The 27536-nt window shown below is 34.5% G+C and overlaps 2 protein-coding genes and 1 long non-coding RNA gene across 4 annotated transcripts; 1 reads left to right on the plus strand and 2 right to left on the minus strand.

Moving 5' to 3' along the window:
* The first annotated feature begins 2570 nt into the window (after nucleotides 1–2570).
* LOC112276425 (cytokinin dehydrogenase 9) lies at nucleotides 2571–8389 on the plus strand. Of its 2 annotated transcripts, XM_090247050.1 has the most exons (7): nucleotides 2571–3016; nucleotides 3389–4514; nucleotides 5780–6059; nucleotides 6266–6393; nucleotides 6579–6848; nucleotides 6996–7258; nucleotides 7377–8389. In XM_090247050.1, exons 2-7 carry the CDS (start codon nucleotides 3915–3917, stop codon nucleotides 7723–7725), a joined length of 1890 nt encoding a protein of 629 aa, XP_090103176.1. In that variant the 5' UTR covers nucleotides 2571–3016; nucleotides 3389–3914; the 3' UTR covers nucleotides 7726–8389. The 2 variants fall into 2 exon arrangements, with proteins under 2 accessions (XP_090103176.1, XP_024363485.1); XM_024507717.3 differs by lacking the exon at nucleotides 2571–3016 and having other exon boundaries at nucleotides 3141–4514.
* On the minus strand, nucleotides 7676–8709 carry LOC149986421 (uncharacterized). The gene is made up of 2 exons (XR_016500603.1): nucleotides 8568–8709; nucleotides 7676–7777 (listed from the first exon to the last, which is right to left on the minus strand). It is a non-coding gene; the product is annotated as an uncharacterized LOC149986421 (long non-coding RNA).
* A 16550-nt stretch (nucleotides 8710–25259) lies between these two features.
* Nucleotides 25260–27310, minus strand: LOC112276724 (serine acetyltransferase 5). The gene has a single exon (XM_024508343.3). The coding sequence runs from the start codon at nucleotides 26683–26685 to the stop codon at nucleotides 25372–25374; it is 1314 nt and encodes a 437-aa protein (XP_024364111.1). The 5' UTR covers nucleotides 26686–27310; the 3' UTR covers nucleotides 25260–25371.
* Between the last annotated feature and the right edge of the window lie 226 nt (nucleotides 27311–27536).

Here is a 27536-nt window from a genome sequence, read left to right on the forward strand (position 1 = left end):
TAAAAAAAAATGTTGTTTGAAATTGAAATTTGATTCTTCATGATTTATTTTGAAAAGAAAATTATGTATTTTATAATATTTGATTTGAAAAACTGCAGCAACTTAATACATATCTGTGAAATTTGTGAGTTTTTCTTCTCTGAAGCATGTATCTAAAACAATTTGGAAACAATCATTTGTAGTATATTAAGAATATAACCGAAATTTATAGTAGAAAAATATATCATATGGAATCTTAAAATTTAAAGGATATATATAGGCACTCACTTAATTGTTTAAAGATCCATGTGAATATGCAGCATAACTTCTTTGTGCAGTATTAGTGCAACATTTTAATTTATAAAATTTCCAAATTTTTGTTAAGGTGCTTATCTAGGATACATTAAAATGTCAAAACTAATCACAACAATAAAAATAAAACCCACAGTACAATCATAAAGATCATACATTCAAATGTAAACAATCTGGTCAGCAATGACCCTAAATCAATAATGAATGGTAGGTTGTCATTGTGAGGTTGTTGCTTCCAATACCAGTTGTGAAAAAGTTTGGACATATTTTGTAAATTATGGAAATTTTAATGTGGCATGTTTAAATCAATTATGGTTATAGCAGACGAATCATGTAAATAGATAGAACATTTACAGAATCATTCAATGTGAGATGGTTTTAACATGAAGTCCGTTTGACATAAGGAAGGTAGTGAATTATGGATTCTAGAAACAAACATCAAAAATTAAAATTCATGCGCTTTACACCATAATGCAATTGCTAACAACACTGTTTTCAAAAATCAGGAAAGATATCAATGAATACTGTCAATTCTATATAGAATAAATCACATAATTTTTTTGAGTGTTATTGAAAAAGGAACATGTAACTTTTAAACATATTAACTAATTTTTGCTTTTTAAACTTTCATTTCTTAAAATACAAGGTACAAAGATAGTTGATTGTGGTTATAATTGTGTGGCCCATACTAAAAAGAACAACCTCATGGATCATTTAGATTCTGTTTTGGATGACTTCAAATCTGACCTTGAAATGATGCAGTCATTTGCTTCTAGAAGAGATAATCATCTGGTATGGAAAAATAAAATAAAATAAATTAAGAATCATTTGTAGATAGCATTTCAACACAGGCAATGATTCAAAAGTCATTCATGCAAAAAGATTTAAAGGTCATTCCCCACACATTTCAAAAAAATGATGAGAGGTAGAAGAAATATCCTCCATGAGATCACGGTCATGCACTTTGCCACGATCACTTGAAGAAACCTTGTTGTTTGATTGTGCAACAATTCTTTGTAACTTCACTTAAAATCTAAAATCTCAAAAATCACAACGTTTTAAAGGACCCAACTCACCAGTAATTTATTATTTTCTTTAAATTGTTTTTGAAGAAAAGAACTGAATTCTATCACTTGCTTCTTCCTTATATATATATATATATATATATATATTGGGGAATGTTAAATAGACCCATGCTTTTACTAAATATACCACCCTTAATAAAGAATATGATAATCACAATGAATGTGGTTGGTTTTTATTGGTTACAAATCTAATAATGGAGAAATGAATCCAGAAATCATTTTTTTTCATGATGGTTAAGATGGGTGGGTTGATTTAGTAAAAACTTGGGTCTATTTAACATTCCCCTACATATGTATATGTATTAGTACATATACATATACATATACACACATATATATATAAACAGAAGAGGCAAGTCCTCTTGCATTCAAGGAAGTAACCTGACACATTCAGTGATAGAAACCCTAAAAACATTGATGTGATTTAGTTCGGCATATAAGAATCAGCAAACTTCAAAGCACTCTCCAGATCTCTACAGCCAGCCAGAATCATATTTTCTGAAGAGATACATATTAAATGAGGAAGCCCCTATTCACACGGCGGAATAAAAGTATGGCTCGAGTTGAACACGTGGTGGGTCGGAAAAACGGAATCTAAGCACACGGAGATAGGAAGCATACGGGCATGGGTGCATCTTCTCCTGCTGCACGGGCATGGGCGTATATCATCGTATCACCGTGTGCTGCCAACAAGTAATGGTGGCTAGATGAACTGTTCCAACCGCATGCTCCCGATGCATTCAAGTCCCTACCCATGACCACTTCCAATACCATCTTATGCATGCTTTTCGAATACGTATTCCACATTCATATAATACAGGTTTAAATATTGATACGTCCACAAAGTGTTGAGGGGTACGAGAGCGTGGCCGCAGGTGCTGCAATATAGCGGTGAGACATCCATCGTCACTGGGCAATGGTGGGAAAAGATCTGGAAAAGCCTGATGCTGCGGCAGCGCAGAGGATTTCACATGCGAATCCTGCTGTGCAAGGGCTCAGGAGAGATTGAAGCTTGACTAAGGGACTGGGGCACTGAGCGAGGAACCACCACTTTGGTCCAGCGGACAAAAGAAGCATCGATTTATCACTTGGTTTAAATTAAATTAAATTTTTATTTTGGTTACTCTGCATCTGTTTTTGGTGTAGGGGCGACTGCCGGGTCCACTTGCGGCAGATGACTTCACATTCACTACGAGCCTGTCTCGTTGGAATCTAATTGCGACTCGTACTCTCTCTAGTTTTTTCCGTCTTTCGTCTAACGATTAATATGTACTACTCCCATAAAGACGACCAGATTGCACTGGGATTTTGTGCATGCACAGCCTGCAGAGCAGGCACGCTATCATGGATGCTCCATTTTCTATGAAGGTGCGAGATCCAAGAAGGATCTTGGCCGGAAAATTTTAACCACGAACAGAAGGCTTGCCAGCCGGAGCAGGATTCGCGACGTTGAATGATATGACAATAATGTTAGCGATGTACATGAGCATGCGTGGTTAAATACGGACTGGCCTGGTCACGACGCAAGGCGGTGTGACTCAAGGATGCCTCGGCGGTCGGCCAGTAACAGAGGTTAGACGCTGCGGAGTCCCCTGAGAAGAAATCCTGGCGAAAGGAGAGGATTTATTTCAGATGGACATGTAAGAAAGGAACGCTTCTTTCATTACGCTAATTCACTGTATATCTTCATCGCAGAATAATATAATGATTCGAGAACTAAGATGCTATGACGGAGTTTGCAGTTGTCATTCATTTTCCTTACATGTTGAGACCCCTACATATATTGTTCTTGTCTGCTCGATCCAGGTCGGACAATGGTTACTCGCAGCAGTGCCGATGGCATGTAAACGCCGTGTTACTCTGAATGCCATGACAAAATCGGTTTGGTAGATAATCCCCCATGGAGATTGTGGTAGTAGTAGTCTTCGCACTCACCAGTCAGAGTTTCTTAGTTGGATCAAATTATTGCAGAGTTTATGTTATTGAAGCTGCACAACTATTCTCTGCCGCAGATGTTAAGGTCGAAGTCTGAGTGGTGAACAGAGCTCGAAGCTTCGACAATACTCTTTCACGAATGAGCTACTATGTATCGCCTGACTTCTACGGAGTGAATCATCAACGTGAGGAGCGAGGAACGTGCGCGACGGCTTAACAAAGTTCCGTGGATACAAACGGACGTTGGCAGATGTTGCACGGGGTATGATGCACGACGTCAAAGTTCCTCACCATCATAGGAAACTTGAAATCATCGAGCGATGAGACTTTGTTAGAATTCATTTGGTGGTGTACGATGTCGGTAGGGAGAGTTGCCAGAAGCACATTTTGCTGGATCGACTGAGTAGCACGAGGTATTCTGGAATTTGTAGTGTCTGAAGTTCACTCAACCACCCTGACTTTCGCAATCACATATGAATGACTTTTTAAAGGAGGGTGGGATGTGTGTGCACTCGAGTGAGATCGTAGTGGCACTTTTTATGCTTCATTTTACATCAGCTGGCGAGAAGTGAAGTACCTCTTCGGAAAAAAGATCAGTAGTGGATGGTCACCATGGTTCTACTTCCGAAGAAATCTATCCCTGAGCTGATTCATGTTCCAGACAACAGGCTCTTGCTGACCACTTTGGAACCCTATAACACAACTTCGCTGATAGAATTGGCTGGGAAAGAAGTGCATCTGGCACAAATACGGAGGAGAAAGATAGTCCAGAGAGATTCTCGTTGCGAGGCGTCTCAAAGCAATATGATTGGTGCTAGTATTCTTGGAAGCTGGACCTGCATAGCATGGAGCATAGCGAGCTGGACGTTGTTGGTGTGCTTACTACTCCCCAGGACTCGCAAGGGTCAGTATAGCGACGAAAATGCTTATATCTTAACAAATTATGAAGATGGCTCTTGTCTTTCCCACGAACATCGCGACCTGCTGTCATCCCTGCATCTGGACGGTTCTCTCACATTCTCGAATTTGTCGTCAGCTGCAACCGACTTTGGGCTTGTCCGCTTCTCGCTTCCTGGAGCTGTTATATACCCAAAATCGGTTCGGGACGTTCAAGTTGCCGTCCGCGCTGTGCGAAGCTCAAGGGGTTTTGACCTCACACTTGCTGCGAAAGGCCGTGGTCACTCCGTACACGGACAAGCTCAGGTACACGCTCCTTTTCCAGTCTTTGCCTCCGAAAACGCTCAAACCTGATTGTTGCAATCCTAATATTGATTACTTTGTAGCTATGGCCAAGATAATCTCAGTATTCACCTCAACATCGTCATTGGAGCTCACTTAGGCTTATTAAAACCAGCACATGCGCAATTGTTTTTAGCATCTTCTAGTCCAGTCAAAATTTCCCTCGTTAGCGCCACTAATTTCAACAGTGCTGTCGGATGTCTTTGGTTGTCAATATGGCTTAGCAGCGCTTTTGGCATATCTGTATGATCGTGCCTAGCGTAGGGCGGCCAGATTCCCACATTAACACGTACGTTCTTCCAGGTTCAGTATACAGTAGCCCCCTCTACCCACTCAGAAATTGTGTGGGAAAGACAATCAGAATAGAGCAAGTCTGGCTTCCATGGTCTGCCCGAGTATGGTTTACCACTAGTACGGTTTTACGGAAGATTGAGCGGACTCAGCTTTGCGTTCAGTGTGTCTATGGAATGAGGAGTGTGTCTCAATTTTGTACTGTGTATATTCTTTGTTGAGAGTAAATCTGCTGACTGTGCTTGCTCCTCCTGAGTCCTGACCCCTGCAGAGGAGTTCGTCAGGTCATGAACATATCGTGGCCTGTTGAGACGACAAACCAGGTTGCAACGAACTACTCCAGTTAGGGATCATATCATAGCGTGCGGAGAACGTAAAGTACGTGCTTTAGAAAACTAATTCCTGATCGAATTGAGAGCCTCGTCTCTGTTACGACCGGTGAATGCGACCTCACAATCATACTTTCACAGATCTCTCGTACAACTGTTATGCGAGCTGCATTGCTGCAGGCATTACATTGAAACGGAAGGTGGCCAGAATGTCCGGCACGAGGGAATTTCGTAGTTGCTTGTCAACTTCGAGATCTCTCGTACAGACCGCCCCTTTAGAAACCTAGATATGTTGTCAGTTTGACGGAATTATCACTCACCTGTTATGCGTCCCTCGAAAGTATCTTCTAGACTTTCCCGATGGGTCCAAGATGGTTTCTGAACCTCTGTTTCGATCCCTCTCACAAGCTCAGTTTGGAACAGTTGCTTCGGATCTTTGTCAGGAAACTATCGAACCGATTCGGTAGTTACTGAGAAAGAACACGTTGTCTTGAACAGAGTGATGTTCTCTGTACTTTTCCTTAGGATTGAAGAGTGTTAGGCAGTTGATGCGATTGAGTTTTCACCTGCTGTTCACTCACTCTCATCGATGTGTACTTTTCTGGTCAGGCGCTAAATGGAGTAGTCATGGAGATGTCCTCATTGAAGGGCATCAGGGTTGTCCCGCATGGAGAGCCAGGTTATCTGCAACCATTTGTGGATGCTGCTGGTGGAGAATTGTGGATTGATGTCTTGAAAGCTACGCTAAGGGAAGGATTGGCGCCCCGATCGTGGACCGACTATCTGTACCTGAGCATCGGTGGCACTCTGTCAAACGCTGGAGTTGGTGGTCAAACGTTTCTATTCGGACCTGAAATTAGCAACGTCTTGCAGCTCGATGTTGTCACAGGCAAGAATGCTGCTTTATTAATCCTTCTGTGAGGGTTATGTCATGCCTCGTAGTAGTTCCATCATTTTCACTTAGATACCCTCGAAACAAATTCGTTGTTTGTGTCGCTTTGTCAACTTGAATCCTGCATTTTCTATTGGATGAAACATTGAGGTCTTGCTTGAGCTGAGGATGATGAACTGATTGGAAAGCCCTTCGGACGACAGGGACGGGTCAGTCGGTGAAGTGCTCACCTACGCAGAACGCAGACTTGTTTCACGGTGTTCTTGGCGGATTGGGTCAATTTGGAATAATAACAAGCGCGCGTATCATTCTTGAGCCTGCTCACGAGAAGGTATGTTGGAATTGCACGAGAGATGAACGTATTTGAGGATTACTCAGTAACCTTGTCGTAGAAGCTCAATGCTATGAATGGTTGTTGTCCGGTATCGTTATGAACGAATTTTCTTTCGTTTAGATGCCACAGTATAATGTTTCGAGGATAGATGAAAGATATTTCGTACCGACCGACTTCTGCAGGTTAGGTGGATACGAGTGATGTACACCGACTTTGCGGCTTTCACTAGAGATCAAGAAATGCTAGTCTCTCAGCCTCCAGAATCAGCTTTTGACTACATCGAAGGCTTTGTGGTGTTGAAAACTGAGGATTCTATAAATGGATGGAATTCGGTACCTTTTGATTCAAAGAAAATTGACCCCAGCGTGATTCCTGAAGAAGGTGGATCTGTTCTGTACTACATTGAGCTTGTCAAGAATTTCAGCTCAAATGACACGGACACAGTGAACGAGGTAACTTTTCCTTCTCTGTCTCATGGCCGCAGAATCCTCGTAATGATAGTTTTAGTTTCAAGCAAAAAAGGTCCTAAGCAATGATTGTTGCTTAGAATGAGTAGACATTATTTTCATCATCATGACTAATGAATATTATCTGGACAGACAGTGGAGAGAATGTTGGCTCCGTTGAGCTTCATCCCTGCCCTCGTTTTCACCATCGATGTATCTTACGAGAAGTTCCTCAACAGGCTCCATGATGTCGAGGTCAATTTAGATTCACATGGACTCTGGGATATACCCCATCCATGGCTCAATTTGTTCGTGCCACGCTCGTCCATCGCGTCATTCGACGCCCTGATTTTCAAGCATTTGATTAAGAGCGACTTCAATGGGCCAATCCTCATATATCCGCTCAAGAGAGACAAGTAATCTTCTCGTTCTCTTGATCCTTCATTAACATTCACGATATTTCAAGGACAAGTATGCAATATAGAGTGCCTTCACAATTTTGATTTACAGTTCGTGATTCGTTCACCTTGACAGGTGGGACTCACAATCGTCGGCGGTGATACCAGATGAAAGCGTCTTTTACCTTGTTGGCTTTCTTCGCATTTCTCTCCCGTCATCAGGGCCTCCTCTTAGCAGTTTGATCGCTGAGAACGACAAGATTATGGAAGTTTGTCACAATGCAAGTTTAGGGTGCAAGATGTACCTTCCTGAGTACGAAGACACGGAAAGTTGGAAGTTTCATTTCGGCAACCGATGGGAGACATTTTCTCGAAGGAAACACAAATACGATCCAGAATTTATTCTTGCCCCCGGTCAGAATATTTTCCCAAGAATACGAGCTCACGATCACCCTGACAACAAGTTGGCTACGACTGTTGTTTAAACTTTCAGAAAGCCTAGTGAGGAATTTGTTCCATGGACTTGTGGCCACCTGCCTGCAGAGTGCCAAACGCAGATTCAGCAAGGGTAACCTTTTGCTATTTTGATTGGGGCTTCAGATGAGAAGGCAAGAACCAACACCATACTGAGGTTGAAGTTGGCACAAGATTTTTGAAGCCAAACAGGCCGCAAAGGTTCAAGAAAATGTAAAACTTTAGCGGCCCCGCGAGCGAGCTCCTGAATGAAGACCAAATGGGAGAGAAGCGAGTGGCTTCCACAGTATTACCATGAGTGAAGAGAAGTCAGGTTTTAGGGTTCCTCTTCTCTCTTTTTTCTATTGTTGCACCATTCTCATCACAAAGAACAATACGGAACCTGTAAATTAAATGCTGCAGAAAAACCCTTAGATAGAAAACTAGTCAAGCAAAAGGAGAGGGTGGGCCAGATCGCTTGGAGTGATTAAGCTGTTTGGTTCTGCAGATTGTAGTGAGCCATGCACATTAAAACAGCGCTCCAGAATTTTCTCCGATGACGATGTTCGGCATTCGCACCCCCCACTTTACTGCGTTTAGTGGCTTTCATATGTTCTCGTTCAACACTTTTAGAGAGACTTGATACAATCAGATCAAATCTGCCCTACCCGGATTGTGCAGAGTATTACAAAATAATCTTGAATGTCTCAAGCATTGAATGCCCTCATGCCCTAGTCCATGCTCCGAAGGACGAAGGACGTCAAAAATCCACACATAGACATACTTCGATGTGGAGTAACCTAAAACATGGATGTCTGCGAAGCTGGGAAGTTAAGTTATAGGGTTTCAGGTATACTAATATGTTAAAAATTACCTCCGTGTTATCAATGGAGCGCCAGGATATCAGTAAAACAGGCATCGAGGCCAGAATAATTTGTTTTAACGGCTCGAAGGAAGCAATTGAAGGTGAGGAACCAAACTGGGAGAAAAAGCTTCTCTTACACTGCGTATTCTTCTACCATAATTAATAACTATTTTAATGATATCATACCTAGACTGTGAATCGGATACACAGGTGTAACAATTGAAGCAAGTCAATGGTTGCATTTTAGATATAAACCGACACTTGACAACTGTGTTCTATTGTCATGTCATGGATTAAAATTTTCAAAAATAGTAAACGCCTCACAAAAATTAATTAATTAGGATTAAAAAATTGGATGGAATATTTGTCACCTAGCTAAATTTTACAGTTGAGTTGATGGACACATGTACTGTAGTGGAATACCACAAAACAAATGTTGAGCAATTTGGTTTTAACTTGAATAAAAATCATAGAGAATTTTTTTATTGCGCACGAGAAATGTGTATTGATATTATGGATTTTGTTCATTTTAATTTTAAAATTTTGACCCTATTAACTTGCAACTTTTGCATCTATCATTTTGTTTGTATAGACACCAATGGTTCTATTTATCTTATATTAATCAAAATCATAATTTAATAGATTAAGATATGTAAACCACATTTAAAAACAAGAACACAAAAATACATGTCATAGCCATGACCCTATACCACAACTCACTTGCCGGATCAACACACTCCTTAGCAGATTTCAACCTCCATGACCATTGTCATGTTGTCTTAATTAATCAATGTTCTTTGTAAGATCTAAGTTAGCATACAATTAGGCACCCTAACTCGACTTTTGATTCATCTTATATTACCAGTTTTGCTTACCAAAATGGCCTATTTGGACCCCTCATTTTATGTTGGGATTCAACCAAGCAAATTTGGCAGCTGACCTATTTAAAGTTTGAAAATAGATCAAGGATGTTACATTCCTGATATCATTTATTATTTATTTTACTTAATAAAATACTCACACGAGTTTTAGCTATTTTGAAGGAAACTTTAGACAAAACCAATTACTAGATGGTTTGATTAGTCTTTTGCTCCTCTAACCAAGTCTAACAAACAATTTACAGATTAATGTTGATACAAGCCTCCACCAAAGTTTCTTCTTGCTTTGCCTTACTCAAGTATATTTCACTATCTTTTAGGTCCCAATAAGTTTGTACACATTCAAATCTTTCACAAATGATCAAGGCCACTTGATATTGTATTTTTTTAGGAAGATTCTATCTATCAATTTATTTGCACATCAAAAGATTTGCCACCTACATGGTTGCATACATGTTAGACTCCTTAGTCCATATTTCAAGACAAGTTAAATAAAGAGCTCAATACACTAATGTCTCAAGTATGTAGTTTAGACAAGTTCTACGCTCTTGAAGAAGACCACATGCTTCATGCCTTCACCACTTTGGTGGCACATTTACAAACCTATATTATGCTCTTGTCCCACTAAGATAGCTTGCATTGACCATTGGTCCATGTCAAGCAATGGACCAGCTAAAACTATTCTGCATCAAATTAGAGCATATCTATAGTTTCCATATACCTCCCTTCAAATAATTTCAAGTACTATTTAATTCTTTGCAAAAAGCCCTTTTCATCTCAAAAATTGAATATCTATCCAAATTACTTAAAATTAATGCTTAATTTATTCTTAATTTTTTTATTTTTATTTTATTCTTCAATATGTAAAAATAAATCTAGAATCGATATAGATACATGGTTTTGTGCCTTAAGGTCTAATTTTAACCTTAGTTCACAACCAATCTTGTTTGGATATCAATTCTTGGTTTCTTGAGGTAATTTTTGCTACAAAATAGTCTTAAATCTTTCTTCATAATTTCTAAATTATTTTGATTTCTTATCTATTTTATTCTACTTTAATTATGGTTATATAAGATAAATATATATTTTTTTAATATAAAAAAGTAACATTAATACTAAAAAGTTTTACTAGCTCCTTATCTTTTATTCATGTTTTACTAATATGTTTTTTAATTAGCTTTTCTATAATATAATTTATATTTTCATCTTTCATCATTTAGTCATGTTAAAACATAAAATGAAAAAATATGAACTTTATATTTGTTATGTATTTCAAAAACTTAGAGATATAAGACTATATGTTAAGATGAAAAAGTATATATTTCATAGTACTAAAGTTGGCTTTTAAAGATATATCATTTCAAATGACAGTCTTATGATGAATCCTAAGAAGATTGAAACTATCATAGATTGGAAGATTCTAAGAATAGTAAGAAATCTAATCTTTTTTAAGATTTGTCAATTATTATTGAAACTTAATTAAGATTTTTTTTCAAATTAGAATTGTACTTACATGCTTGACATGTGAAGACAAACTTGAATAGAATAAAGAATCTATAAAAATATTTCAAATTCAACTTTAATTTCTATATCAATCTTATATTGTGTTAAATTTTTGAAAGTATTTTTTATAGAAAAAAACGCATCAAACTTTGCTTTAGGTATAATATTGTTACAAATGGGAGCAAACAACAAACTTCATCTAGTAGCTATTTATTCAAAAAAATATTTAGGAGCTAAGATTAACTACAATATCCATGACAAAGAACTTTTATTTGTGGACTCATTTCAAAAATGGTATCATTATTAAGAAGGCACTTCTAGTGTAGTAATTATTTATATACATCACAAGAATCTCTATTACTTTATATCAATATATATATATACTTGGAATTATCAACAATTATGTTGGAGCAAGTTCTTCTTAAAATTTGTATTTAATATCACTCATTGACAAGAAAAATAATAAGATTTGTCAATTTTCCTCTTTAGAAATTATTATTTTATACCCAAAAAAATAAAAAAATAAGAATAAATTGTTTTTTTTTTAAATCAGAGTAATTTTATCTTTAAATAATAAAATCAACATTGATTATTGATTTAACCTTCCTTGACTAAGTTAAATTAAGTATGTCTTCAATTTTTATTTTTTTTATTATTTTATTTTTTGTGATATTAAGAACAATTCTTATTAATTTCATGATGCTTCTAAGTTTAAATTTAAAAATAATCTATTCTATTGCAAATGATGTTTATATATTCCAAAGGTAAAGTATAATTATGAATTCTTTAAGCTTGTCATGATATCAGTACAAGATATTTTAGATACAACTAAATGTTGAAATTAATCTTAATTTTTTTTAATAGACTTAAATATAGAAGGCAATTAAAGTCTATGTACAATCATGTGATCTTTGTTGAAGATCAAAAACTCCTTAATACCTATATTATAGACTTTTCCAACCAATACATATACAAAAATAACTATGATATTTTATTTCTATAAATTTTATGATAAATCTTTTAATATCAAGACTATTTTAATATCAAGACTATGATAATAATAGATTGTTTTATTAAAATGGCACATTTTTTACCATGTACAAAATCAATCACATATGAGCAAACAATTAATTTTTTTCTTGTCAATATTTATTGCTATCATGGATTGCTAGAGAATATTATATTATATAGAGGGATCTAATTTATATTGAGCTTTTGGAGAATTATTTTTAAGATATTAAAAGTAGACATAAAATTATCTTTGATTTTTTATTCATAAATCAATAGACAAAAAAAATGGAATAATAAAATTTTTGAGCAATATTTGAGATCTATAATTAATTACCATCAAGATGGTTCAACAATTCTATTTCTATTGGCAAAGTTTTTTACAATAACATGACACATTTTTCTATTCAATTAACATCTTTCTTTGTTAATTATAAATATTATACAACTTGATTCTTTTGACTTTTTAAAAGTTAATGATCTTATAGCCAAAGGTTTGGCAAATTATTTATTAGAACTAAATGCAATAATGAAGATACAATTAAAAAAAACTCAAGAACATCAAATAATCAATGCATACATTTATTGCAAGAAAAAACCTCAATTCCATATGGATAATAATGTATAGTTTCTTTATTATAATATCAAGACTATTTGTCCTTATCACAAGTTGGAATACCATAGACTTAGACCATTTTCTATTTGTAAACAAATCAATTCAATTATTCATTGATTATATCTATCAAAGTCTATGAAGATTCATCGTGTATTTCATGTATATCTTTTTGAACCATATAAGACAATGAATATCTCAAAAAGACGACACATAACACTTCCTTCAATAAAGAAGATCAAAGCTTTTGATTGACTACATCTATCAAAACAAAGATGAAGAGCCAAAAAATATCTTTGTTATTAAAGAAATAAGATTTAGTGAAGATTATATTCCATCATTTATTATTGATTTTAGTTTCTTTATATTTGTAGCAACAAAGATAGAAGAATCAACAACCAACAAATTTAACTTAAGAACTATCTTTTGTTGAATTATGAGACAAGATATTTTTGTTGTCATAGCTTTCAAAATGATGTAATAGAAATGAAGATCCTTAAAAACAACATATTCTTTTATTAATAGATGGTGAGATATAATGCATTTAATATCACAACCTTAGAAGAAACTATCAATGTTTGGTAATATTATTGGACGTAGGATTCTATCTTGATGTTGTTTCAAATATTTTACTATATTTTTCTATATTATATGATATTTAATATAAAAAATTTAAAATTCTATAAAATTAAATATTTATCTTGGTTAAAAAATATATAAAAATATAAATTTTTTTATTTTTTAATAAAATAATAATAAAAAAATCATAGTTTTTAACTATAATTTTTAAATAAAAATTATAATACTTAATTTTTCTATTATATTCTAAATTCTATATAAATATTTAATTTTAAATAATTTTTATATTTGACAAGAAAATAATAAGATTTTTATATCTTTTATTTAATCATATCTATTATTATATTTTTAATAATCCTATACTTGCACATATTATTTTTTACAACAAATTAATACAAATTTCTTAAAATTTAGTTCTGAACAAGATTTTTTTATACTTAAAAAGTCCTTTTATAAAAAATGTAATTTTTTTGCTTCAAAGTGAAAGTAACATAATATCCAAATTAAATATTTATTAAAATTATTTGATAAGTGAATTATTAGAAGATATTCTATTTTTACACTTAATTTATAATTATAAAATACACTCTTTATAAAAACCATATCATATCTTTAATGTCTTTATATCAACTTTTCTATGAAAAAAAATACATATTTATATTTATTTCATCATATCTTTATAAAATATAATTAATATCTTTAAAGAAATGATGATTTTAAAGCAATAGCACGAATCATACAACATAAAAATTTATAAGAGATAGATATGGTAATTTAAATAATTTTATTTTATAATTATTTATATATATATATATATATATATATATATATATATATATAATCTATTGCATTAGATAAAATAATAAAAATATGCCATGTTATAGAACAAAATCATGCAAAAGAAAAAAATAGTTTTTATAATTTAATTTTGACATATATGCAATTTTGAATTAAGTTTTAGAGATAATATTTACTTAATTATGCAAATGCATGACCAACCCAATTCAATAAAGATAAATTATTTTTTCAAACTACATCAATTAATCAGCCAAATAACTTCAATTCACTAAGTTTATATTCAATTAGAGTAAATAATAAATATTAAAATTTAAAATAGTTATATTCAGATACTACAAAAGTGGATTAATTGTAATGAGTAGATAGAAAAAATGAACTTAGAAGTTTCAATATAAATTAAAATAGTATAAAAAATAACTGTTCTTACAATATAATTAAGGTTATATAAAAGTTACAAGATTTATATTGTTGTTAGATGATTTGGAGATATGATTGTATTATTTTTAGAAATAAGAATATAGGATAATTTAGTTCCATGCCATGCTTAATTGAATTATTTGTTTTTTTATAAAAAAGCTAAAACTATAAAGAATAAAATTTAATTTTAAAAAATATATTTTTTTTACATGTTTAATTTATCTTCTCAAAGTAAGTTATAATAAATATCATAATAAAACTATTACTTTTATATCTAAAATAATTGATTAATTTTGTGATTTCTTTGTCATAATACAATGAAGCGCATGAAAGTTATTCTCATAGATATACTATATAAGAGACCAAACAAGAAGTTGAACAAATGAATTCAACAAGAAAACCAACAAGAACTTGATTAAATCAAATAAATACAAGATCAACAACAAAAGAGATAAGCTAGAACTCCAAGAAATGTATTGTTAAGATTGAGAATCCCGTCAACTTCAATTCTAATATATACTAGGTATTAAGAAGCTTCTTGAGAACTTCTCGTGTTGCTTGTAGATGAATCAACCTTAAGAATCTTCTTAAACAACCTTCTTGATCCTCCTAAAACTTTCTAGAATCTAGTAGAATATCTTAAGAATCTTCTAAAACCTTTAATTAAAATATTCTAAAATAATTCTAAAATATTTTAAAATTTGATAGAATATTCTAAAAATATTTCTAAAATCTTCTTGTTAGATGTCTATAATAGTTATAATACATGAAAATATTTTAATTAAGACACTAACTTTACTAGTTGGAAGGAAATACAATTATTTTTCTTTGAATTATTTTTTAGCAACTAAGTTTAGATATATTGAAGTATTCAAAAAATTTGAAAGTGTATATAATATCTTTTAAGTTATAATAAAAAATAAGCCAAAAATATAAAAGAAAAATCTTAGCATTATATGAATTAAAATTATTAAGGTTATATTATATATTTTTACTAATTTAAATTTTTATCAATACAATATTTGATATAAATTATAAAAACTAAGTTTAAAAATTAATCATATTTTACATACACCTTCATTTCTTTGTAGATTTTATATTCAAAAGATAAAGAATTAGAAACCAATAGAATTATATCAAAAACTATTATTTGTAAAATTGCCTAATATTACACTAAGCTTTTTTTAAACTTTACAATGTCAAAATTAAGATAAGGACTTTAAATTATATGGTACAAGATAATATATTTGATACTATAAGCTTAAATGAGAAACTTGATGTTTGATAAGATTAATAGATGCTACAATAGTTAGAAATACAAGTATATTACTTTAAGATTATTATAATTTTTTTAATTATAATCAATTAATTTATTCTTTTCTTCTAAGAATTAAATATTATTAAAAATTTAAAATTATTTCAACCACATTTGTATAGAATATACATCAAAATTTGGAAGAAAAACTCTTTAATATACATAAAAAGTAACTTGGTATTTTATTTATTCTTCTCAAAATTTCTAGCTAAAAGTATTGTTAATATAATAAATATATAAATCATTCAAATAAATTGCAATATATAAAAATATAAAAATAATTGATTATATCTTCATCATAAAATATTAAGTTTTTTAAGAAAAAAATTAGATCTATAATTGTAGCATGTTACTATAACAATTTTTCTATTAAATGTTATTATTCTTATAAAATATAAAAAAAATATCTTATAACTTATAATGTTAATTTAAAGACTTAATGTCTTTTAAAAAACTTATTTATAGACTTTTTAATAGCTAACATGTTGAGAAGCAAAATTAAAGATATTTTTAGTCTTGTAATAACTTTCTAGTATTATAATCTTACTTAAAGAAATATGTTGTATATGTTTCATAATCAAAAATCTAAATAACATAAGAAATATGTTTCTACAATTTAGCATTGATTATGAATCTACATATTTTTCAGTCATAAATTCAATTACATTTTGATATATTATTCGAATAACAATCTATACTATTCTTGAGATGCATTTCATGGATGTAATAACTATATATTTGTATAGTTCTCTTGATATAGATATTTATATAAAAGTTCCACCAAGTTTAAAATCAAAAATTCCAAATGCACATGCTTTAGGACAATATTGTGGTATTAAATTACACAAGATCTTGTATGGTCTAAAATAATCTAGATGCATGTGGAATCAATGTCTTCAAGATTATTAAATTATAAATAAGTTTATAAATAATCTAGTAATGACTTGTTTCTTTATCAAACAAGATAAAACTAATTTTGTGATCATTGATATATATATTGTTGATTTTAATCTAATAGATACTAAATTTGCATGCATTACAGCTACTAATCTATTTATCTATAAGTTTGAGATGAAAATGCTAGAGAAATAATTTTTTGCATTGGTCTTCAAATTAAACATCTTATACATGGTAGCATTTTTTTCTACTAACTAATGTATATTAGACAAATCTTGTGGAGATTCAATATGATTGATACTTATTCATTGTCAATACCAATGGTTAGACGTGGTCGTGATGGTGATGATTCATATCGTCTCTACAAAGAAGAGGAAGAAATATTAAAAGATCAATATTCATACCTCGTAGCAGTTGGAACACTTTTATATTTAATCACATCTACAAAACCAAATATTACATTTGGAGTTAGTGCTCTTGCAAGACACAATGCATGTCCAACACTATGACATTAGAATGACATCAAATATTTATTATATTATTTAAAAGATACTAAAGATTTAGAAATATATTATACATGATCTATAGATGTAAAATTAATTGAATATTGTGATACAAGATATAAATTTGATATTGCTACATCTAAATTTCAAAGAGACTATATATTCTTAAGACGTGGAGCTATAATATCATAGAAATCAGTGAAATAAACTATAACTTCAACTTCATGAAATCATGCAAAAATTATTGCCTTACATGAAGTATCTCGAAAATATATTTGGTTGCAATCAATTAATAAAATCATTAAGATAACATGTGGACTTTCATATGGTGATTCTCCAATTATTTTGTATGAACACAATAGTACTTGTATTGCACAAATACAAGTTGGTTTCATTAAAAGTGACAAGACAAAGTATATTGATCCAAAATATTTTAGTTATATCCATGACTTTGTTATTAATCAAGTACTTAAGATTTTAAAAATTGAATCTACAAATAATCTTGCTGATCTCCTTATCAAAGCTTCTTTTGTGCAACCATCTCCAACTTACTTATAGCATTGGCATGAAGTAACTTATTTTTCTTAAGCAAGAAAGTTAATGAACTCTTTAAATAATTAAGAAAAATAATATTGTATTCTTTTTTCTTCATCTATGGTTTTTGCTCTTAAATACAATAAAGTTTTCTTAGATAAGCATTTAATGAGGCAATAGTTGTTGATCGCACAGGATTACAAAAAAGTATAAGTTATAATTCTATGTAAATTTTATATTATGTAAATATTATGACAAGTGAAGAAGAATATTGAGAGCATTAAATGTAGGTGACGCTCTCCATAACATTTACTGTAGTTATAGTAAATATTGTAGTTATAGTGAATACTGTAGCTACAATGTTTAGAATGTAGTGAAGAAAAATTGCTTATCTTCTCTTTCTTCTCTTTGTATACAAGTAAGAAAATCACATCGATATATAGATTTGTTAAGAAGCTCTCTCTTCTTTTAAATACTCTCTTGTGTGTGTCTGTGCGCATTTTGTATGTGTATGCACATTACTTCTAACTACTCTTGTGTCTCTCTTTAAAATATTCTCAATAGAATCCAACCATTTTTCACTTGGTTTCAACCAATACAAATTCAGCAATAGAAATTTTTTTATGATAGTTAAGTTGAGTGGATAAATTTAGTAAATATTTGGATTGATTTTAAAAAAATCTCTCTCTCTCTCTTTATGTATGTATGTATGTATGTATGTATGTATGTATATATATATATATATATATATATATATAGACTAAATAAACATCTGAAAATCAAAGGTTATTTGTGTGAGCACATGCCACATATCATCAAACCCATGATAACGGCCGCAAGTTGTCGTTGTTGCCAATCAGATGACTTTTCAGTGAATCAGACAATGAGGAACAAACGAGAAACGAACAGGAAAAAAACGAAGAATCAACGAGGAATCATCGAGGAATGAATCAGAGATTGCAAAGTCACCATGTGTTTTATCGGAACCAGTCCACCATGCTTCGAAAGTGTTGAGGATGTTTAGAAAGACACAAGAGTAATAGTAAGTCATACACATACAAGGATTTCTAAGGAGAGAGAGCTCCACACACACAAAAATCTATTGATCTGGTTGCGTCTCGTACACAAGAAGATAGAAGATAAGAGGATGAACAGTACTTCTCTACTAGACTCTAAATACTGTAGCTACAATAATTACTATAGTCTACAGTAAATATTATGGAGAGCGTCGGCTACATTTAATGATCTCAACATTCCTCCTCGCTCATCATAATATTTACATAATATAAAATTTATATAGATTTATAATCTATACTTTTATGTGATCTTGTAAGATCAAGAATTGTTGCCTCATTAAAACCTTATTTAGGAAAACCTTATTTTATTTAAGGACAAAACCATAGATGAAGGAAAAAGAGTACAACATCATTTTTTTTAATTATTTAAAGAGCTTATTAACTTTCTTATTCAAGAAAAGCAAGTCGCCACATACCAATGCCATAAGTAAGTCGACAATGATTGCTTAATGGGAGAGCTTTGGTGAAGAGATCAGCAAGGTTATTTGTAGATTCAATTTTTTTAATTATAAGTGCTTTATTAGTAATCAAGTCATGAGTATAACTAAAATACTTTGGATCAATATGCTTTGCCCTGTTGCCTATAATGAAACCAACTTGCATCTGTGTAATACAAGCACTATTATCTTCATGCAAGATAGTTGGAGAATCATCATATGAAAATCCGCAGGTTGTTTGAATGAATTTATCAATTGATCGCAACCCAATATATTCTTGGGATGCTTCATGTAAGGCAATAATTTCTGCATGGTTAGATGAAGTTGCAATTATTGTTTGTTTCACTGATTTCCATGATATTGCAGCCCCATGTCTTAAAAATACATATCTTGTTTGAGATTTAGCTGTTGCAATATTAGATTTATATCCTGCATCACAATATCCAACCAATTTTGGATCTACAGATTTTGTGTAATATAATCCCAAGTCTTCAGTACCTTTTAAATAACGTAATAAATGTTTGATGCCATTCCAATGTCGTAGTGTTGGACGTGCACTATGTCTTGCAAGAACACTAACTGCAAATGCAATATTTGGTCTTGTAGATGTAGATAAATACAAAAGTGCTCCAAACGCTGCGAGGTATGGATATTGGTCTCTCAATATTTCCTCCTCCTCCTCGCATGGACGGTATGGATCATGACCATCACGACCATGTCCAACCATTGGTGTGGACAATGGATAAGTATCATTCATATTAAATCTTTGTAAAATTCGTCTAATATACGTTAGTTGGTAGAGAAAAATGCTACCATCTGTAAGATGCATAATCTGAAGATCAATGTAGAAAGTTGTTTTTCCTAGCATTTTCATCTCAAATTCACGTATAAGTAGGTTTGTAGCTGTAACACATGCAGATGTAGTGTTCACTAGGTTAAGATCATCAACGTATACAGCGATGATCACAAAACCAGTTTTATCTTGTTTGATAAACAAACAAGGTATTAGTGGATCATTTATAAAATTATTTTTAATTAAATAATCTCGAAGACGTTGATACCACATTCGTCCAGATTATTTTAAACCATAAAAGGCCTTACATAATTTAATACCACGATATTTTCCTAGAGCGGGTTGATTTGGAGTTCCTGTTTCTAAGTCAGGTGAAACTTTCATATAAATATTTGCATCAAGAGAACCATATAGATATGCAGTAATTATATCCATCAGATGCATCTCAAGGGTGGCATGAACTGTTATTCCAATAATATATCGAAATGTAATTGAATCCATGACTGGAGAATATGTGGATTCATAATCAATGCCAAATTGTTGAAAAAATCCTTGGGTAATAAGATGAGCTTTATAGCGGATTATTTGGCCTTGAGCATCTCGTTTGCGTATTAATACCATTTTATATCCCACAGGGCAAGATGTAAGAGTATCTATAATTGGACCAAAGACTTTCCTCTTACGTAAAGAGGCATACTCTTCCTCAATAGCAATTTTCTATTTTAACCAATCAGAGCGACGCATCGCCTCTTTGATGGTTTGAGGTTCAGGATCGTCTTCTTCACAAGAAAGGGCTTCTATAATCATATATGCAAATGATTCATCTACCGTAATAGATGGTCTGTCCCAAATATCATCTGTAGCACAATACAAAATAGATAATTCTTTACTCAACTTATTCTTATTCCTTCCAGTTCCAAGATTGTTTTTCATAGGAATTGAAGGTACATTATGCATGGATATATCATCATGAATTGGTAGCCCTGCAAGATGAGTGGCAATTTCTTGAGAAATAATATCAGGATTAGTTAATTTTATAGCTTTCTTCTTGCGTGGTTACTTATCTGGTCCACGAGTTCTTTTAGTTGTTGTTGTTATAACTTGAGGTATTGTAGTCAATGGCACTACAATCTGAGCAGGTGCATTCTGAGCCTCATTAATAGGAACTCTTGTAATTCTAGGTGCATCATTGAAGCCATCAGGTGTTTCATCCGCGATCCGTTTTAAATGCAAAATCTTAGCAACTTCAGTTTCTGCCAAAGATGTCCTAGGATCGGGATTCATTGTAAATGTTTCTGGTGCTTCAAATATGAGTACTTTATTTCTTTGTTGATTGGATACTCCTCCTTGAAGAGATGGGAATACAATTTCTTCAAAACGGCAATTTTACAGACGTGCACGTAATAATGTGTCAGTTGATGGATCAACAATACGAATAATGCTTGGTGAATCAAAACCAACATATATGCCTTCTTGTCGATGAGCTCCAATGGTACGCCGTTGAGGTTCTGGTACTCGAATCCAAGCACGGCAACCAAATACTCGTAAGTGAGATACATTTGGAACACGACCTGAAATGAGCTCATGTGGTGAAACAGTTTCAAGAGAAGAAGGGCGGAGGTGTATTAATGCTGTAGCATGTAAAACTGCATGACCCCACATAGATGTAGGTAGATTTGCATGAAGGAGGAGTGGCTGCATAATGAGTTGTATACGCTTTATAAATGACCCTGCAAGTCCATTTTGAGCATGTTCATATGGAACACAATATGTCAATTCGATTCCTGTTGCAGTACAATAATCTTCAAAAGACTTTGATGCAAATTCTTTTGCATTATCCATACGCAATGTTTTTATAGGATAATCAGGAAAATGCGCCCGAAAGTGAATAAGTATAGATATAAGATTGGCAAACACCATGTTTCGAGTTGATAATAATGAAACATGTGATTGTTTACCTGATGCATCAACAAAGACCAAAAAATAATGAAATAGTCCTGATGTTGGATTAATAGGATTAAACGGATTAATAGGACTACATGGCCATGGTCATCATATTTTTAGTTTGCCAAGTTGAAGATTTTTCAATAAAAAATTGTCTATCTCGTAAGATAGTATGTGTTGTTGCAGAATCAATGAGCACATCATTTGATTCATCATTAGAGGTTCTATCAGTCATATAAGCCTTTAAGTCATCAGCACCAATTGAATCCATGGACGCATCCATGGTATGAACTTCACGAGCCTCAGCTCGTAATTTCTTATTTTCTTGGAACATTTTAATAAAATATTCTGAAGTACGGCACGCATGTGCTAAATATCCAATCATTCCACACTTATGGCAAGAACATATCTCTGATTTTTGTTTTTTACTATAATTAATAGTAGAACGTTTATTCTTTCCATATGGATAGAAATGGTCTTGACTATGACTACCTTGATACTTAAGAGCACGATTCCCATATTTATATAATTTCTTCTTAGACTTTGAAATATTAAGTGCATGAGATTCAGGAACTGTAGTTCCAATAGGACGAGCTTCCGCATTGCGCAAGAGTAGCTCATTTTGCTTCTCCGCAAGAAGTGGACAGGACATGAAATCAAAATGACTCTGAAATTTCATGTTCCTGTATAGTTGTGCAAGCAGAGCACATGTAGGAGGAAATGTAGAGAGAATTTTCTCAATCATTTCTTCTTCAAAAATGCTTTGTCCACATAATCGTAATTATGAAACAATATTATACATTTCACTATTGAAAGCATTTAAATTTGGAAAATCCAAGACATGTAAATGTGTCCAATTATGATATGCACGTGGAAGAAAAATGGTCTTTTGATGATCAAACCTAAATTTAAGATTCTTCTAAAGTTCTGCAGGGTCTTCCATTTCCAAATATTGATGTTGTAATGTGGGTACAAGATAATGACAAAGGAAAAGAAGTGCTTTCCAACGAATAGCAGGAGATATAGAAATACTTGTTGTAGGAGATTCTTCAAACATAATGGCATCCGAGAGTTATTCTACAAATAAATTTACTTTTGCCATTTTTGTCCATAATAGATAATTGTTTCCATCCACAGTCAATGGTGGAAATAAAAGAGCTTAAAAATGTTGGGATGCACTAGTAATAGTAAGAACCATAGTAGAAACAGTTGAAAATGTTGAAGCACTCATTATAAATAAATCTGTAAAGAAAATACAAGATCAAATAGAAAAGTTGAGTAAAACGTACCTTAAAATATAAAGTCAAATAAAATGATAAACTTGAACTTGAAAAAACTAATATATATATATATATATATATATATATATATTTTAAGGAGAAAGAGTTGTAGATTAAGGCAGCAGAACAACAATAAAATGGCAGCAACAGGTAGCGGTAGGGCAGCAGGGTGGCAGTGGCGGGCAGCGGCAGCGGCGACAGGGTGGCAGCGGCGGATTCGGCGTCTGTTCGGCGGCAGTTTGGGGCACAGCAGGGAGCAGGGAGCAAGGAGAGGGTGGAGTTGGGCTGGATCAAGTATTCAGAGCAAGCAATGCAGAGAGTGGAACAAGTGCTCTAAACAAGCAGCTAATGTGTGAGGGGCCAGCAAGAAGAACAGGATCTGACCCACACACTAAGCAAGGGTAGCAACAGGTTTGAAGAGTCAAAGACTAGAGCAAAAGAAATTGCGATAGTGTGTAGAAAAGAATCGTGATGATAATGTATTGAGGATGTTTAGAAAGACACAAGAGTAATAGTAAGTCATACACACACAAGAGTAATAATAAGTCATACACACACAAGAGTAGTAGTAAGTCATACACACACAAGAGTAGTAGTAAATCATACACACACAAGAGTAGTAGTAAGTCATACACACACAAGGGTTTCTAAGGAGAGAGAGCTTCACACACACAAAAATCTATTGATGTGGTTGTGTCTAGTACACAAGAAGATAGAAGATAAGAGGATGAACAGTACTTCTCCACTAGACTCTAAATACTGTAGCTACATTAATTACTATAGTCTACAGTAAATATTATGGAGAACGTCTGCTACATTTAATGATCTCAACAGAAAGAAAATGGGAGTCGCATGCTTTCGTAATCCACATCATTGCTCATCGGGTCGTCCAGTCTGCAATAGTTGTAAACTGAGAATTTATGCAATAGTTGTAAACTGAGAATTTACGCCATCTAGCTGGTTGATAATTTGGATGTCTTTAAGGGATGTGTGTAGCATCTTCTGATGCTGGGTAACGACACCTGTGAATGTTTCTAGTCGGAATCAGATCTCTCGGGTTTTTCAAAGAGGCATCCGATGGCGATGGGTTGTGTTGGAATCTTCCCTCCGAGCAAGAGGTTTGGCTCTTTCCATGCATTCCCCTGCTTGAGAGTCTAAAATTGTGGGTTTTTCACTTTTAGGTTGCCTACTTCTTGACTTCATTGATTTTTAGTGGTTCTTTCGATGTTGCATATTTGACCCTTCAATGTGTTCTTGGACGATTTCGTTTTCGTTGCTGTAAACAGCGTTTGCCTTACCGCGAGTAAGCTTTAGTAGGTTACGCTGCGTGGACTTTGAGGGTAGAAGTTTTCTGTAGACCTCCAAGTATGATCCTCTCCGCAATTGGCTTTTATTCAGTGTTACACAGTCTCATTCTCATGGATTGTGCTTTTCTCTTCACAGCTTCAGATATCTTACCTGTTTTCGTTGCCCTGTCCAAATAATCATTTTAGCTGCGATTTGTCTATCGGCAATCTCTCGTCATGATGACATATTCTCATTAATTTCCCATTTTTAAGGGGCTTGCTTCATTGCGTAAATGCCTGCAATTGTCTCAGTATGTCTTGAGGGTATCAGGGTTAAGTATTGGTACATTAACACAGAACTTGTACTGTGCATGTTCATTTTGTCCGAACTGTAGAAGTCCCCGTTTCCCTTCCGAGAGAACTGGTTTCACTGTCTTCACCAAGTACTTGTTAAGAACTATCACATGTTAAGTACTTGTTAAGAACTACCATCCGTTCACCGCGTCTTTTCATTTTCCAAGCTGTGTTCGCACAATGACGTGCTTCGTGCTGGAAGCGGTTACTCAGAACCAGTTGCCCACTTAGGACCACACGCAACGCATTAGAACGAGATAAGTTTGGTGTTGCGGATTAGGTTACAGGTATTTCACTGTTCACTGTCATCTTCTGGAAATGGACCGGATGAAAACCACTTTGGTACTCTAACCAGTGGCATATTCCTGATGCAATAGACAGGTATCGCCCAAATGCGCAATTGATTGCAACTGCACATGGCCAAGTTTGTAAACGTACATTCTATCCTGGCATGAATCATGCACACATTTCAGAGTACAACCGCCAACACAGAACAGTGCATGCTTGGATGCATGTATTCGCTGCAAGAAGAGTATCCTAACACAAATTTGTGTGGGACGTCAAAAAAATCTAACTAAAATATAAGGTTGAATTATCTCTAAATGACATAATCAGACCAGTCCTTCATGAAGAAGGTATGATCCATAGTTTCACCGGGAATTTCCTTCAACTTGGTAGGCTTTTGTTTGCCCCCAATTAGGCGAGCAGGATTTCCTACGGCTGTAGTATGTGGGGGCACATCAATGAGCACAATGGAACCTGCCCCAATCTTTGCGCCAGCTCCAATTGTGATATTGCCGAGTATGGTAGCCCCAGCTCCAATGAGGACGCCATCACCGATTTTCGGATGACGATCACCTCCTACAGCACCGGTCCCCCCGAGAGTGACGTGGTGCAAAATTGAAACATTATTTCCTATAACTGCTGTTTCTCCAACTACCACCCCTGTGGCATGGTCGAAAAGTACGCCGGAGCCAATTCTGGCTGCAGGATGTATGTCAACTTGAAAAACCTCAGAAACTCTACTCTGTATAGCGAGGGCCAGCGAGTGCCGGCCTTGATTCCAAAGTCTGTGAGCTACTCTATGAGCTTGACATGACAAAAAGCCTTTGAAATTTAGCAAACAATGAGTGTAAGATACACAAGCGGGGTCGCGCTCCTTCACAGCTTCTATATCGTCGCGGATAGCGCGTCTAATGTCAGCATCCTCCATGAATGTGTCATTCAGAAGGCTAAAGAGCTGTGTGCTCAATAGCGTGCTGCTGGAGAGCTTGTTCCCCAGGTGGAAAGCAAGCGCTCTCTCCAGTGTCCTGTGGGATAATATTGTCGAATATAAATAACTGGCTAGGGCTGGCTCTTTGATAGAATCCCAGCGTGCTTCCCTTCTCATTTTCAACCAAAGGGAATCTTCACTGCCAAAGGTAGTAAGATCCTCCACAACAGTCAGGTCCACATCCTCCGCGGCAGGTGCGCTCTGCCCCCGCGAGTGTGTCAGTACGGCATTCTGGCTCTCTAATTTTTGAATAACATCCCTCAAACTGTCAAGCACTTGCGAGTCTGAGCTCCTGTCATGGCTGGAGCCTCTCTCCTCCATCAAAATTGCAACAGTAGCCTCCGCACCTCTGGCCACACCCCGTCGGCTCTTCCTACCCACCCCAAACGACACAGAGCTTGGAAACATCGCGTTGCCGCACGCGGACGACAATGGCGACGACGAGCATTCCGACCGCTGGCAAGAAGCAGACCCATCCGACCTGAGAGCCAGCGACACCGGTGCGCATTTCACACACCCGCTCTCACAGAAACGAGGCTTTGTACTACCACTCCCACCATCAATCCTCGTCACCGAGCTCGACATCTTTACGAAGATGTCAGCTCTAGGCAAAGCAGTCATCCCTCCGACCGCCTTCATCAAACACCTCCTCACAAAAAACCTCAAAAGACTTCAAATCCCAAATTCCCAGACTCTTCCACCACTCCCAAATCAGAAATTCCTCCACAAGAAGGAAAAATACAAAAATATATGAGCAAATGAACAAATGAGTAAATGACCCGTCTAAAACCAAGAACAATCCTAACAATCAGCTCAACCTCTTCGAGACACGCTCGTCGCAAGTCCTATCCCTGCCCCCTCCTCCCACCAAACGAAGCCGCCACAAAAAGTTCCGGAGCTCAAGTGAAGAAGGGTGATGTGTTTGTCCGGCTCTAAAACTAACTCTCGTTCCACGACATTGCAACTGGTTCAAGCCGGGGGTCTGGATTGAGGAGATTTCGGACGTTGGCTTCGACTTATAGCAACAATCCCTTCATGTCCAATAACTGGTTCAAACAGTATCAGCCAGCGGTGACTTCCTTCACACTTTCCTCCACATCTCCTTTTCTTTTCAATTTCAAGCCCCACCATCCTATTTCCGTCTCTAATCTTGCTCCACCCGTCAGGTCCTACGAAAAATCCTTTCTTCCGCTCTCGTTCAATCCACAACTGACAAAAACCAGCACGTAGCACACAGAACCCTCTCTTTACCAAGTAAAAGATTGCACTCACCTACACACGCACACTACTCCTGAATCCCATAGACCTAATGAACAAGCAATCAATCCGCGGCGGGAGCAACCACCAAAAAACACCTTAACGGCAACAGCGAAAAAAAACATAGTAAAATTACGCGGCGAATCTGCTGTCCCCTTCCCGAAATGTCGACTACTCTCGTCGAACTTTACTAGCGTGAACTATAATAATTAACAACAAGAACAATCAAAATA

The sequence above is a fragment of the Physcomitrium patens genome, chromosome 24, assembly GCF_059467195.1.
Source record: "Physcomitrium patens ecotype Gransden chromosome 24, ASM5946719v1, whole genome shotgun sequence".
Taxonomy (NCBI): Eukaryota; Viridiplantae; Streptophyta; class Bryopsida; order Funariales; family Funariaceae; genus Physcomitrium; species Physcomitrium patens.

Excerpts from the sequence above, each read along its gene's own strand:
- LOC112276724 (XM_024508343.3), bottom strand. The coding sequence starts at position 26,685 with ATGAAGGCGGTCGGAGGGATGACTGCTTTGCCTAGAGCTGACATCTTC.
- LOC112276425 (XM_090247050.1), top strand. The coding sequence starts at position 3,915 with ATGGTCACCATGGTTCTACTTCCGAAGAAATCTATCCCTGAGCTGATT. Across the intron at positions 6,060-6,265 it reads GCAGCTCGATGTTGTCACAG|GGACGGGTCAGTCGGTGAAG; the intron begins GCAAGAATGCTG and ends TTCGGACGACAG. Across the intron at positions 6,394-6,578 it reads TTGAGCCTGCTCACGAGAAG|GTTAGGTGGATACGAGTGAT; the intron begins GTATGTTGGAAT and ends CGACTTCTGCAG.